The sequence below is a fragment of the Thunnus maccoyii genome, chromosome 18, assembly GCF_910596095.1.
Source record: "Thunnus maccoyii chromosome 18, fThuMac1.1, whole genome shotgun sequence".
Taxonomy (NCBI): Eukaryota; Metazoa; Chordata; class Actinopteri; order Scombriformes; family Scombridae; genus Thunnus; species Thunnus maccoyii.
The window spans coordinates 2238894-2253961 of NC_056550.1; the positions used below are offsets into that span (position 1 = coordinate 2238894).

The following is a 15068-nucleotide window of genomic DNA, read 5'->3' on the forward strand; positions in this document are numbered from 1 at the left end:
CCAGATAGTTGCACATGCCCCTAAGTGACTGTCTATTCCGTAGCCTTGGTTGCTAAGGTTGTTGCTAAGGTTTTTCCATGTGTTGTTTGCGTTGACCACGCTCATATTTCGGATTGGATTCCGGCTCGAACATGTACGAATGAATTTGAGAAGTTGACATTTTGAGTAATGAACAAGAAAAAGTATTGAAATCCTACGACTATTAATTGTTGTACGGTTTGTTGACGTAGCCTCCACAGCCTGCGGATGTCTGCTGAGGGGCAGCTCCCAAGAGCTGGCCAATCAGAACAGACTGAGCTCCTCGGGATGGGGGGCTTACAAAAGCTTGTAGTGGCGTGACAAATAGTTTCTCTATTTCTGCTTTCTGTTACCATATTGTGAAAAAGGCCTGTTCTGTTCTTATTATTATTGTTTGATATAGGCCTAATTACTATTTAGAATTTAAGAATGTCCAATTCCTACCTGACCAGTATGTGTTTGGAATGTGGGAGTACCAGGAGTAAACCCACACATGGGATGAAAAAGCTCATGAAACTCCTCACAGATAGTTGTGGCCTTAACCCGGACCTGGCTGTGAGGCATCAGCACCTCTGTGGAAATTGGGAAGTAGGCTGGGGTGAGATAAGAGAGGTGAGGGAGAGAAATGAAGGAGAATAGGGTGGGTTGGTGACGAGAAAGGAAGGAGCTCCATGTCCATTAAACATTGGACGTCTGCTTGCTTGCATGTCAAATGGGTGGGAGTTTTGGGATGGATGACACTCCAGAGGCCCACCGGATTTTAGGGAGGACAGGTCTAGAGGACAGGGCGGCCTCTCTGAGATCTGTTATTGTGGTCTCCTCATATTTAACATCCCTCTTGAAGAGTTCACGTCTCTCTTTAAGTATCTGGGCACCGGAGTATCTGGGAAATGGCTCCGCGTCATCTGTAGAGAGGTAGTTACACCTCTCTCTACTAAAAGTGGGACCAAACTCTTCTCTCTTTGCATTTTGTGCAGTTAAATTGTGCTTAACTGCACTAGAAATGGGAGGGAGATGGGTTAATCTTTTAGTGCCTTTATCGACCTCACTATAACTCAGCTGCAACTTATTCTGCTCCTGACGCAATCTAATAAGCTTGGTTTTAGCAGTACCCAGTTTGGGTAATGCCTCACCGTTTCTTGAAATGCAGCCAGGCACCTCCCTGTCAACCAAAGCACGCCTTCCTGTTTCCACAGAGGGAAGGATCGGCGCCTGCTGAAGAGCGCGGACTTCCCGCTGAATGTACTGCTGGTGTTTTATCTCCCTCTCAGCAATCTCTTCAGCGTTTCTTACTGCTGCATCATACTCCTCCTTTTTCTGTCGCTGAAACTGGGCACGTCGTTCAGCTGCTAAAGAGGCATTGAAGTTGTGTAAGTAACATTTTTCTTCTCTGATCTTCTGAGTCTTCAATTTTTCCTTTATATCAAACAACCTGGCAGCCTCTTTCTGAGCCTGAAGCCAGTCCTGGTCGCTCTGTAGCTCTTCCCTCTCACGCTGTTCTCTCTCTTTTATCGTCTCCTCACGGTGAGCTGAAATGGACATCAGTACAGCAGCCCTCTTCTCCTCCTTATCTCTCTGCCGCTTTTCCATTTCAGCTTCTTGCTTAGCCACAGCTGAGTTCAATCTCTGCTCGTCCCTCAGAGATGTGGTTATAGCCTGCTCCCTCTTCAAAGCTGCCAGATTTTCCCTAACGATCTCTTTAGGGTTCTGGAGCTTCCTGAACCTCTCTATCTGCTCCATCTTTCTTTGCTGCAGCTTCTTCTCATTTTCCAACCTATTCATTCTGGCTCTGTGCTCGGCTCTCTGGTCCTGCATTGTCTCTCTCTCTTTCAGCAGCTTTTTTTCATCCATTTGTCTTTTCAGATATTCAGCTACTGAAAGGTTTTTGAGTTTTCTTTGATGGATCCGCTCCTTCTCCTGCCGCAGAGCTTCTTCCTCTCTAGCCCTCATTTCTTCCTCAAATTTTCTGTCTAAATGTTGAGCGATTTTTTCCTTTCGTCTCTTCAAATCTATGAGTGCCTCATTATCCCACTGCATGTGGGTCCTGAAGGCACTGTTTGCGTCCATCTGTTGCCTTACCTGCCTCTTTAGTGTTACCTCATCTGCAGCAAGCCTGTTGAGATACTCCTGTCTTGCCTGCTCAATTTTTTTTGCCTCCTGTAACTTAACAAGCAAGCTGTCAGGCTGTGTCTGAGCCTGTAGCCAGTCCTGGTTGCTCTGGACTTCTGCATTCTCGCATCGCACAGCTTCTCGTCTAGATGAGGTCGATCTAAATCTCTGCTCCTCCCTCAGAGATGAAGTTACAGCCTGCTGCATCATAGTGGCTGCCGTATTCTCCTCAACAAACTCTCTTCTGGAGTTCTGGAGTTTCCTCGACATTTCTAACTGCATAGCTTTTCTTCGCAGCAACATTTTCTCACTATCCAAAGAGTCAGTTTTGGTGTTCTGCTCGTCTATCTGGTCCAACAGTCTCTTTTGGCGGATATTTCCTTCTGTCTTTGCTGATGTTGAGCTACTGAAAGGTTATAACAGATCTCTTGCTGTTGAGAAGGCTCGTTTCTGTCTTGAAGATTAAAGCTTTGATCTTGCACTTCTTGGTGACATCATCACATTCTGCCTCTTTGATCTTGTACTTCTTAGTGTTGACATCATCACATTCTTTACACCCTACACTTATTTGTGACATCATCTCATACTGGCTGGTTTTTTTTCAAACCATTTTAATTATTAAAAAAACTTTATTAACAAAACTGATTAACAATATGACATCATAGCTTAAAAAAATATTTCAAGATTCAAGAGACTTTTTGGCCATTTGCACAGGCTCAGTGAATTCTTGTGCGATTCATTCAGTCAGATTAAAAAAAGAAAGAAATTTATAATAAATTAAATTTAGATAAATTTAAAAAAAATAAGACAGCAAGATCTGTGAGATATTACTTATATTATTTACCAGTTATTAACAGCACTCCAGGAATTATTTACAGAACTTCCACCTGTTGCTCCACTGAAGTACTGGAACAGCAGGTGGAAGGAAAAGTTGGGAAGTTCTGCAGTGTAGCAGGTGGTGTCTCAGGTTGTAGCCTGTGTTCCTCCACCTGGGTGATGGGGCTCTCTGAGGATGATGGTCAGGGACTGCAGAGGGGGGGGAGCCCCTTTCCTGAAGTGCAAGATGAGCTCCTTCAGGAGCAGGTCAAAAATCCGGTCAACACAACAGCAACTACAAACATGCAGCATACAGACAGGCAGCCTGGTCAACTGAGGGCTGGTCACCGAGTTGTCATCCCAAGCTGTTGCGTGTGGCATATACAGGACATATATCCAGGTCCTAATGTTGATTATACAGAATTCATCTCTGGCCGGCTATGATACATTTTTAGCCATATAATTTATTTGTATTTATGTCTTTACAGCTTTTAAAATTTGTGGACAAGAACTGCTATATTACAACAGCTAATAAAAGATGTCAATAGCTTTCTTCAACAATATATCATCTAGTGTTTATTTACTTATGTTCCTTTACAAATGCAAAAAAATATTTACAAAAAGCTTGATAATAAAAATTGATGGAATGGTCTGTCAGCAGAAGTCCTTCCAAGTTGTTCTTTCTTCAGGACACAGGGTAGAAAAGACATGACAGTGATTAGCAGCAGTTGTGTGTCTAACTACATACATTTTTTCAGTTTACCTCTCCTCTGGGGACATGGCTCTGGAGCAATTCTTCCATTGTTGGTGGCTCTATAGCTGGGAGAAGGCCATGTCTCCTTGGATCATCTACCCCAAATGTTTCCCAACGATAGCTCTCTGTAGGTCAGGGATGTTAAGTGTTGGTTTTGTGACTCTTAATGGTGTACAGGCTATACATCTGTGACTTCTTGTTGTATACCTTCTAGTATCTGGGGAGACCACAGGTGTAAAGCCAGCATCACATCAGCAAAGCCCCACTTTGCAGAACAACTATACCAGATACACAAAGCATTTACCCACAAAAAAACAACAACAATACAACTATGGAATAATATGGTATGACATACACTCTGTTGCCATCTTTGGTCAACACTGGTGGTCTGCTGTTGTGGTGGTTGTAATCTAATGCAGCAAGCAAAGTTCTTACTTTATACACTGGGGGAAGAGAAGGAGAAGTGTTTGCTTGCATACATCAGCACATAATTGTGGAAGGTCTCCAGGTCAGATGTTGTCCGAAGTAAAAACAAAAAAAAATCAGTAATATCTTTACACAATGCTTCAATCTTTGATAGGAGAAGTTTGCCTATTAAGATATATGTTGTTGTTTTTTTTTATAAAGACAGTAATGCAAGTTCATTACATTATTACATTGTTTTGTGAATTATGAAAAAACCTGATAAACCTGAAGTTTAAATGCTCTGGCATGTCTTTCAGCCAGTGTGGGTTTAGGATGACTTCAGTGAGTGCCAGGTGGGCTGGAGGAACTTTCTGCATCCAGGCCAGGCCTTTTCAGGGTCCTCCTTGTTCAGTGGGTCATGCAGGCAGCTCCCAAAAGTCCACTCGTGACACGTCTGTCACATGATGGAGTATACCTCGCCATAGGCTCTGAAACCAGAAAAACATATTATACTATTACATTACCACTGCCATTAAGGAACAGCCACTGTCTTCATGTAGCTTCATGTTCAACAGTGTATACATACAGTGATACAGTGATTGATGTCTTTCATCCAGTCAAGTATTTCTGTTTGACTTTTCACCACTCCAGCCTAGAAAGGGAACAAGTCAGACCCTCTTACTTCATATATTTTAGCGTGTGTTAATTCAGTTTGTCAGAGCACAGTTAGACCTGATGATGATCACAATCTTACTGCATGTATTTTCTTGGCCAAGTCTTTTGCTCCATGCCACATGTCCAAGGTATGGGTCAGTATAGACTCACCCTTCAGGGCCTTCATTTGAAGGTACGCGTAAGTGCATCATGTCTTTCAGTTGGTTCATTGTTCTAATGAATCCCTCCTTCTCCATTGCAACCAAGTTCCTGTTAGTCTCCCTCTTGTCAGCTGTTATGATGATGATGTCTCATTCCAGCCCACAGCAGTGCAACAACAAAGAATGACAATATACTGTATATCTAAAACTTGCCTTAAAAAAATGATAAAAACATATAAATTCCTAGAGAAAAAAACAAAACAAAACAAAAAAAGAACGAGCAGTTAGCAGCGCAGTGCTTTAAAGTGCGTGTCTCAGTTGGATGTAGACAGCTCTTGCATGTCAACGAGTGACCAGCACTGATGGAGGAGTTATATAATCCATTTTACTGTCCAGAGAACATTAGACAACATGATTGTTGGAACTGCTGGTTTGTGTGGGTTAACAGTTAGCCTACCTTGCATTCCTCTGTGCTTGCCCCGCTTCCACATCCTGCATGAAGGTGTTGTGAAAAAGAAGAGTCTTTCCGACATGGTAAGGAAGTCTGTACTTATGTACATCCAGCCGAGTCTTCAATCTTGGAGAACATTTTGACTGGTCTGATGTCAACTTCAGCCTTCAATAGATAATAGAATGATCTTAGTAAACATCTAAGATTCGCATACTTAAATGCTTTTTAAATTTGTGTTTTGGTTGTGGGACAGCAGTAGTGCAGTTGTGGGCCGGTAGAATGGCCCATGTATATACATATATTATTTTGAATAGTTCAAAATTAACTGTCAGTTTCAAAGATTGAGGAAGAAGGGATGAGGAGACTGAGACAGGGGAAAGTGAGCTAGAAGAAAGAGGGGACATGGCTAGTGAGGAGAGACAGGGAGAGCTGACACCACCCAATCAGCCAGCAGCCAGTCAATCAGATCCAAGATAAGACAAGAAAAAGTCACTAAAAGAGCAAAAGCAGCACTATGAAAAATAAGAGAGGAAAATCCAGCTCTCAAGAAGACAATGAAAATTAGGGACAAAAAAATTAAAGAAAACTTTTTCAAAAGACCAAATTAAGGCATTAGGCAGACTAACCACAAATGCCATGACACTTCATTTAATATTATATAGATTATTATACCTGTATCACCTTTAACACTATAACTGTGATCAGCAGCTATAGGCTCTATACTTATAGGTGCAGGGGTGCATCATGGTGCAGGGGCCCTCCACTTTTTGACCACAGGGCGATACGCAAAGATTGTGGGAATAGCATCTGCTCTTAGCCTAGTCTTGCCCTTTTTGGTCTTGACAAACTGGTCTGCCTCAAAATGTGCCTGCAGATCGACGTGAATTTACTTCTCACACATAACAACTCAGTTTTGTCTACCCACTGACATATTCCATAGTGGTTAAATGCACAGTATTAGGGAATACTTTATACTTTTTCAATTTGTATACACTCATAACATATCCAAAAGACAACCAAGAACATGAGACAACTTTACACAAATTCATATCACATCAGTAACTGATGCCACTTGTCATACTGTACTTTGTTAAACATCAGCAGCAAAACCTGCTGATGATAACAACTAATGAAATTCCATAACTAAAGTTGGGGAACAGAGACCACACCTCATCTCCCAAGGCAATTTCCCATCCAAGCCTGTGTCTAACCCTTTCTCTTCTGTCTTTTTCTCTCTCTCACTCTCTCTTTCATCACAAGAACCACAGGGGATTCAATGGAGCCTGAAGACTCCAAACATTAAGCTTCCCGATGGTGGTGTGGTCTTTGTTTGTGAAAAAGTGCAAATACAGTGTTTGAATATGATTACCTCACATATTTTTTGTTGTTGTTGTTGTAATCTTCATTGAACGTAAGATGGCTCTTTCTGACTTGAGACAACCATTTTTTTCTCCTCCCTGTGTCAGTGGGGAAACCGTACATTCGTGCTCCTTTCTCTGAGTGATTGGTGCACAGCAAACCATGGTGGAGATTATATGCAAGGACAACACGGAGGAAAGGGCACAAACTATTTGACATGCTATTTATGTAAAACGAGAGATTTTTTAATGAATTCATTGTGGCAAATAAGCGCATAGTAAAAAGACAAAGGATACATTAAATATATGATTATGTGTCTAAACATATGTGCTTAAATGTGTCCTGCCTGGATGTGATTTGTACCTTCATGATGCACCCTTTTTAATAGCAGATTTCTCCACATACAAGCAAAAGAGAAACTTCTGCCTTTTGCATGCAAAAAGTGGATAAAGTTGTTTTGAATTTGAATATATTATGTATCAATGTATATATTAATAAGTGCAGGGGTGCATAAGAATTGTATACAGAAAGATTAATTTAATTCCACTTATTTGCAATGGATTTCCTAAGACAACACGCGTAACATCATTGTGCCACTGCTGCTAGTCCATTGACCTATTGTGCTGTAAGTTGATGATTATTAATAGTCACCTGTTGGTCGTCTATCCTATGTGAAAGCCAAAGATTACATAAATCATTAAGATTACATAGGCTCTCAGTTACCATGGGATTACTCAAACCACTATGAATAAAAGAAGTGGTAGAAATGAATTTTGAAACATCCCTTTCCCTCCCTTTAAATATATCAATAACCATCAGGATGTGATTGGTCTTGACTACCATACAACTTTAAGAACATAATTTAAAAAATTCAAAGCAATAAACAAGAACAATATGCTCTTAACCAGGGTAAGGTTAGCCTAAAATATGTCAACAAGGCAGGTAACAGAAGTTCACACGAATCCTCAAATCTTAACGAATTTTACATTTTAAACAAACATACTGATGTAACTACATACACATGTTGGTGTGTTGTATGAATATATAAATATATATATACACTATATAAATATTGAAAATCAATGCATGTATTGACTACTAATTACCAAAAAATGCAGTTCTGTCTCGGTCTATATGCTTTCAAATTTCCCGCCGAGAACTTCCGGGAACTATCTGAAGTCTACATGAATCACGTGACGAGCATTTTGAACTTCCGTTGACACGACTCTCTCTTTATACGGCACTGGCTCTCACTACATCTCTGAGGAAAGAGCCTAACGGTACAACAGGCAGGAAGTGGCAGACAGAAATGAACAGATGAAGGTTAGACAGGAAGAAGCCCCGGGGAAGCAGGAGAGGATCCATGAGAGGAGACTGCAAAACCTTCACTAGCTCAATATCAGCTAAGACAATAAAAAAGCTGCTGATGATGAAAGAGAGACTGCAAGACCAGAGATGGGAACAGAAAACCAATATTGAAAAATGAGAAAGTGAAAGAAAGCCGCAGGAGAGAAAATCAGAGCAGTCAGAGTGGTTCAGGAAGCTCCAGAAACAAAAAAAGACAGGGAGAAACTGTCATTCACGAGAGGTAGCAGGCTTTCACTACATCTCTAAGGGAGGAGCAGAGATTGAAATTGGATGTGGCTAACAGGCTAACAAGCGCTTAGTCAACTGTCTACAGGCTAACAAGCTAACAGGCTAACAAGCACTTAGTCTACTGTCTACAGTCTAACAAGCACTGAGTCAACTGTCTACAGGCTAACAAGCTAACAGGCTAACAAGCACATAGTCTACTGTCTACAGACTAACAGGCTAACAAGTACTTAGTCTACTGTCTACAGGCTAACAAGCACTGAGTCTACTGTCTACAGGCTAACAAGCTAACAGGCTAACAAGTACTTAGTCTACTGTCTACAGGCTAACAAGCACTGAGTCTACTGTCTACAGGCTAACAAGCTAACAGGCTAACAAGCTGTGAGTTTCTCTTCAGTATTTTTCAGTATTCAGCAGCAAATCACTATGTACAGGATGTGTTGAGGGCAGCAAGTCTGTACGAGACCCACTATCAGTAGCAGTTAAGTCTAGTTTACGGGTTTTTAGTACTGAATGATGTCAGTACAGCAGTCGAGTTGAGTCTAGTTTACAGATTTTTGGTACTGAATGGTCTCAGCACAGCCGTCAAGTGTAGTCTAGTTTACGGATTTTTGGTACTGAATGGTCTCAGCACAGCAGTCAAGTGTAGTCTAGTTTACGGATTTGTGGTACTGAACGATTTCAGCACAGCAGTCGAGGCGCAGCCCAGTCTCACAGCAGTTTGTTAAATAGTCACACAATTTAATCTACAGATTTGTGTACATGGACACGAATTTTCCATTTTATTCATGACACTCAGCAAGACTTTCAAACTAATATATTTCAGTTGGACGTATCTTTCGTGCCTACACCACTTTTTTTTTTGTCAGTTGATGCTCAGGAGTTGATACTCGGGAGCACAGAAGCTGAATTGTTTTTTCTCATTTGTTGTACATTTGTTAAAAAACTATAACCGCTACTTTACTCAACATTTAATCACAAGATTTCATCCTTGTTTTTTATTTCTTTATTTTTAATTTTATCAGGACAGTCACTCTGTACAGTCGGAGAAAGCAAGGGCTTTTGTTAGTGTTGGACTTCAGGTTGAGGTAGTACGTACCAGTACAGACATGAACCTGCAAAAGAATCAGTCATTTGTATTGTATCCATCCTTTTCTCACTCATTATTTGAAAAGTCTCCCTTATGGTAACCTTATAACAACAATAAATATGCCCATTTAGAATATAGAAGGCCCATAGTTTACAGTAAAAGAAAAACCAGAATAGGTAGGTACAAAACTTTTTTTTTTTTTCAACACAGAAACAATCTGATAATGAAATGACCTAAACAAGGCCACTGTCAAGTGTTGGCATATCAAACATCAAACAAAGTGGCATATAAAAAAATGACCATTGCAAAACATAGGTTTAAATAATAAATGGGCTAACACATGCCTTGAATTTTTATATTTTTAAATTAAGGTGAATCTCTACAAACTATAAATTAAAGACAATATGGAATAAACATTAAACGATTCTTTAACATTAGCATAAAAGGAACATTTTAATGCCATGAAGAGCAGAACAATGTGAACGCAAAGTAGAATAAAATGTACAACAATATGTTGGATTAAATAGAATGGGATAAACCTAATAAATACCAAATAACTGCAGAGAGATCTAATGGGTTCTTAGTACTGTAAATAGGCCTAATCTTATGGCTAAACAATTTCACAATGTCAGCAAATCAAATTAAATCGGCTAAAATTGCATGTGTGCATGTGTTATTTTCAAATTGTGTTTGAGCATGCCGTAAAGTGCAGAGCAACATCCGTACAAGAAAAACAAACAAAAAATATAGAATTAAATTAGAATAGGACACCTTGCCCTGGACAGCCTTGTGTTGTACCTGCCCTCAACAGCATTCCAGACAGGCTCACGAAATGGGGTCATCAGACAAATAGGCTGAGCCAAGCGGGGATACCCTGGGATACAGCTGGTGCACATAGAGGGGCTGCACCTGAGGACCCTGGCATCGTGCACACATCTTGCACCAATCTGAAAAGGATATTTATGAAATTGATTAGATTGACTATTTATTATAATTTATTTGTCTGTTTAATTGACTATTTATTCTTATAATTTTTGTCTGTTTGACTATTTATTCCTACAATTTATTTGTTTATTAAATTGACTATTATACTTTGTCTATTAAATGATTCATGCTTGATCGGGTGATCAAGCATCAAATAGACAGAATTCCACTGAGTCGCAACATCTTGCATTAGTTTATGCCCAGCCAAATTCTGTTCTCTCTGATTTTCTGCAAGTGCTGTGGTGACCTTTGTGCTTTTTTGAATTGAGAAACAATTTGCCTTGCAGCAGCAACAGTGCCACACACAAGATCTTGCTTTAATGCACTGTTAATGCACAGCTGTAGAGTGTGCCCCGCACAACGGACTTCCTCCACATTACCCCATGATGGGTCCTGGGCCAGTTGATCGGTGCAAACAACCATATTTGTTGCATTGTCAAGAACAACAGAAATTATCTTAATACCCAGAATGTCCTAGTCAGAAATCATTTCTTTCAGTGTTTGTGAAATATGATCTGCTGTGTGACTTTCCTCCATTTTCAACACAAAACTTTCCAGTTGCCAGTCTGTCTTCATCTGCAGCCATTTTGAAGGTTTAGATATTATGCTGGTGAAATCATAGCTGCTTACATTTTTGCTGAGGTTTTAAACAGAAAGCTTCAATATGTCAATATGGCCAAATCCAGACACATTTTTGCAATAATTATATCAAATATTCACCATCAGTCTGCTCATAACTCATTGTGAAGAAGCCAAGTTAGTAACAAGCATTAATGGTAAATGAATGCATACAGATGGGGAGGAGGAGCAGAGAGGAGCTCAAGAGAGGATGGAATGGCATCACTTCCATCTGCAGATGGGAGCACTCTCACCACCTAGTAAGTAAAGCATAGTTAAATTGTGTGTATGAGCATGTGTTTGTAAGACTTACTGGTAAAGAGTCTTCGTTACGGAAGCCGGCATGAGCGGCACTGAGCCGAAGCCTCCTGAACCGATCGCAGCATGATGGAGACACTTGTCCTCAAACAGCTACACACAAACACACACAGGGAGATTTGTTTTACTTATTCTCATGTTTTTACTTCTAACCCTTCTCCTAACCAATCCTGATTTTATTCTTAACTATAACCCTGAATGCAAAGGTCAGGCTAAAAGTAATCTCTTGTGGAAGGTGCAGGCAGAGTGTCTTCACTTAGCTTACACAGCAGTAGCAGCACAAACTAATATTTCGCTAACTTTATATCAGCCCACCTCTGCTTGTGTTTCCTGAGGAGGCCATCTCAAAGATTTTCTCCTCCTCCAGTGAGGCGTCGTTAAAGATATGGCTGATGTCATCATCCTTCTCGTCCTCTATCACTTTCTTGCTGGATTCCATAGCGCTGGTTTAACTAGGGCTGGGTCCAGTAGCGTTGGATGCAGTAGAGCTGGATACATTAGGGCTGGATACTGATGCTGGTGCCATTGCTACACCTCATCTTTTTTTTTCTGATGTCCTGGTGTCAACGCTGGCCTTTTTCTTGCCCCACTGTTTTGTGAAATCCTCCACTGACGCTTCACTAGGCTTCATTTTTTTCATCATCACCAGCCCATCTCTTCCTCACACTGACATCCTCGTGCATCTTGTTGCAGGGTTCAGTGGAGTGGGTGAAGTTGCAATCCTTGATCTTTTTTATGGGTGTTCCTGCAACATCACTGTCCTTTCTTTTTCTCTTCCTCACATGAGAAAAAACCTGTGAACAACTTCCTGTACTGACCCATTGGGGTTGTGCACTTTGAAGTCTAGATCAGACTTAGCATTGTTTTTTAACACACATCAACACAACTCAATAGGATTGAATGCTGTCACATAAATGGAAAAACTAAAGCAGCACAAAGCAAGAGGGATATTGAAATTATTTTTTGTGACAAATTTAATAAAATCTATATAATAAACCCACAAATTACTGTACATTCAAAGTTAGCCTATAAAAATGTGTTTTCAAAGATTCTCTTCCCTCCTTTGTGTATAGAAGGAAGGAAAACTTAAGCCATAACAGTCATCAGACCATCAGTCATTTTAAACATTGTTTGGTTGATGAGATGATAATGGTTGATGAGAAAATATGTTACAATAGGAGTTCTACTGGTAGTTTGATTAGACTAATGAGAAGCAGGAACTGTGAACCTCTGTAAAATAAGTTTTAAAACCATCTCTGTATATCATCATTTTCTGAACAGCAGTATGTTATAAACCCTCCACTGAAGCTGGACCTAAATGTTGGATCATTACATGACAAAATTGCCTTGTATATAGAATATTGTTCTGACCAAAAATTTTATTTGATATTATGTCATTACATTATAAAACTATGAACTTTGAATTTCTATCAAGTTACAGCACAGTTTTACATTACAAATAAGTTTTCGGCATTTGAAAAACACTCAACAACAGGATTCTTACCTACAACTGGAGGCACTAAAAGATCTGAAAGAGATACAGTTACTGTTCTCTGACTATTGTCTTTGCATTCGAAATGAGCCCTACATGAATTGTGCACTACAAATATTTTGGTAACACTTTAGATTACAGCCCGCAACATACAGAATAATTACCCCACAGTTACCGTGTAAGCTTTTGTACCAGTACAGTATATACCAGTACATATATGTAAGTACAGGGGAACAAGATGTGAAGATCTGTAATTCTTTTTTAAATATGGGGTACCTGTTCTATTACTGTTGCAGGGTATGTACGACCTACTGAGCAATAATCTGGATGTTTGGGAGGAATTTAAAGAGAAGTTATTATTATTAATTTATTTTTTTACGGTATGATCATAAAATTGAGCAAAAATCTGGATGTTTCAGGGAAGACGGAGTGATGACTTCTGCAGTGCTTAATAAATCTGATGTGATTTTATTTCAAAATGACCTTAATACCTACAAACAGGCAAACTACATTGTTTCTTTATAATTTTGGGGTACTTAAAATAACTTCTGGGTACAACATTTAACAATGTTATGAAGAAGTTAAAGATCAAATGCTATATTGTTAATTACTATTAACAATAGTTATTAACCAAAAAAAACGTGTGAATGAGTTTTTGACTTGACTTTATCATGTCTCTTTAATAATAGTCATGGTCATGAAGAATTGGAGGAGTGTTGTCGGTTGGTGCTGAGAGAGCAGCAGCAATGCACGTACGCAACTGTTGCCCACACTGCAGGTCTGGCTGAAGCTGACCACCTCCATCATCGAGCCCCAGTGCTTCTTCCACAGGCAAGTGTGTCTCCAACTCTGAGGCAGAAGTTGTGCAAAATGGCACAACAAGCAATGACCTTCACTGCAAAAGCAGGGTGCACTTCCAGAGCCTTGAAAAATATTGATCACCACCTGGTCTCCATAATGCCAAATGTCCTTTCAATGACAGAACGGGCCTTTGCATGGTGCCTGTTGAATCTTGCTGCAACTGAACTTCTCAGTGGCTCCCTGTAAGGTGTACCTGCAACACTGCTGCAGGTACTGTCACATTGCACTCCATTACACCCCAGGTATAGCAGTGACCATCGATACACTCTGTCTTCACCTTTATTCCACATCCACTTTTTGAAACTGGGCAGCTCCACAAGACATTTTCCACAATTCTCCCAGTGATACACAGTGAACAGTTTCAGTAGCTCTTAAGTAGATACAATGCTCTTTCTGTCTTCTGAGAGATCTGACTCCTCGTCCTCTACATCAGTCAAGCTAATTTCCATTTCTTCTTCACTCAGTTGAAAGTCATCATCAGGCTCATCTAAGCTCATGTCTTCTGCACTTTTTCTCATGGACTGACCCCTCACTGCTCAGGCACTTCAATGATACCTCACTCTGCTGTGGTAATGAAGCCCTTGGCATTGGGATGCTACCCAGCAGACTGAAGTCATGTACTGCTGTACAGTATGAATGGTCATTGATGACGACTGTCACATTACCTATGTCTTCAGTGACTGTGCCTTTGCTCACAAATGCCCTTTCACTGACCTGACTTTCTTCCAGTTCCTGACATGCTTCCTTACTTCCTGTCAACTGGCCCTCCATCAACTCCCTACATGCTTCTCTGACCTTTGCAAAAAGATAGAGTGTCCTTATTCAAAGATAATTTTATAAGGATGATCATCACTCTCGACATTTCCTCTCACACAAAACATAACCAAGACACTGTGATGCAGAATTATTTTGCTAAAGGCACAATAAAAGCTGGGTAGCCCCACCACGGAAAACACTAAATAAGACTGGGGACAAAGGAAAATTAATCAATTGCTCATGGCACAGACTACCATTATACAACTGGTATATATGAGTTGTTATAATTGTGGGAATTTGCAGGTGTGAAAAGTTTGTTTACATGTACAATATCGGTTAATGATAGGATAAATTTATATTATGTCATAAACAAAAGCTTATGAATCAAATATCTGTGAATCAAATATAATGTACCAGAGTAAGTGATTAATAGTAAATTTTCCCTCTCCATGGTTTAAAATATTTTAGCAAAGAATTATGTCTACAGTGTTCTAATTTTATCCAATATTTTATTTTTGATCTATGTTATATAACCATAACATTTCTCATTTTCCTATTTCCATCACAGCAAAGTAATAAATTCAGTTTAACCTCTCTGGCTCTGCCTGCCCACTAGGGGCCAGATGTTT

The 15068-nt window shown here is 39.9% G+C and overlaps 1 protein-coding gene across 6 annotated transcripts; it reads right to left on the minus strand.

The window, feature by feature from the left end:
* On the minus strand, positions 1-13494 carry LOC121883501 (trichohyalin-like). 6 transcript variants are annotated; one of them, XM_042391788.1, is made up of 9 exons: positions 11646-13494; positions 11326-11423; positions 7834-10357; positions 6041-6864; positions 5375-5533; positions 4689-5066; positions 4053-4590; positions 3905-3975; positions 1-3822 (listed from the first exon to the last, which is right to left on the minus strand). In XM_042391788.1, exon 9 carries the CDS (start codon positions 2428-2430, stop codon positions 727-729), a length of 1704 nt encoding a protein of 567 aa, XP_042247722.1. In that variant the 5' UTR covers positions 2431-3822; positions 3905-3975; positions 4053-4590; positions 4689-5066; positions 5375-5533; positions 6041-6864; positions 7834-10357; positions 11326-11423; positions 11646-13494; the 3' UTR covers positions 1-726. The 6 variants fall into 6 exon arrangements, with proteins under 6 accessions (XP_042247722.1, XP_042247720.1, XP_042247726.1 ...); XM_042391786.1 differs by having other exon boundaries at positions 1-4590; positions 6738-6864; XM_042391792.1 differs by having other exon boundaries at positions 1-4590; positions 4689-4754.
* Between the last annotated feature and the right edge of the window lie 1574 nt (positions 13495-15068).

What these genes read in the sequence shown, in the direction of transcription:
- LOC121883501 (XM_042391791.1), bottom strand. Translation starts at nt 2,430, where the DNA reads ATGTTGCTGCGAAGAAAAGCTATGCAGTTAGAAATGTCGAGGAAACTC.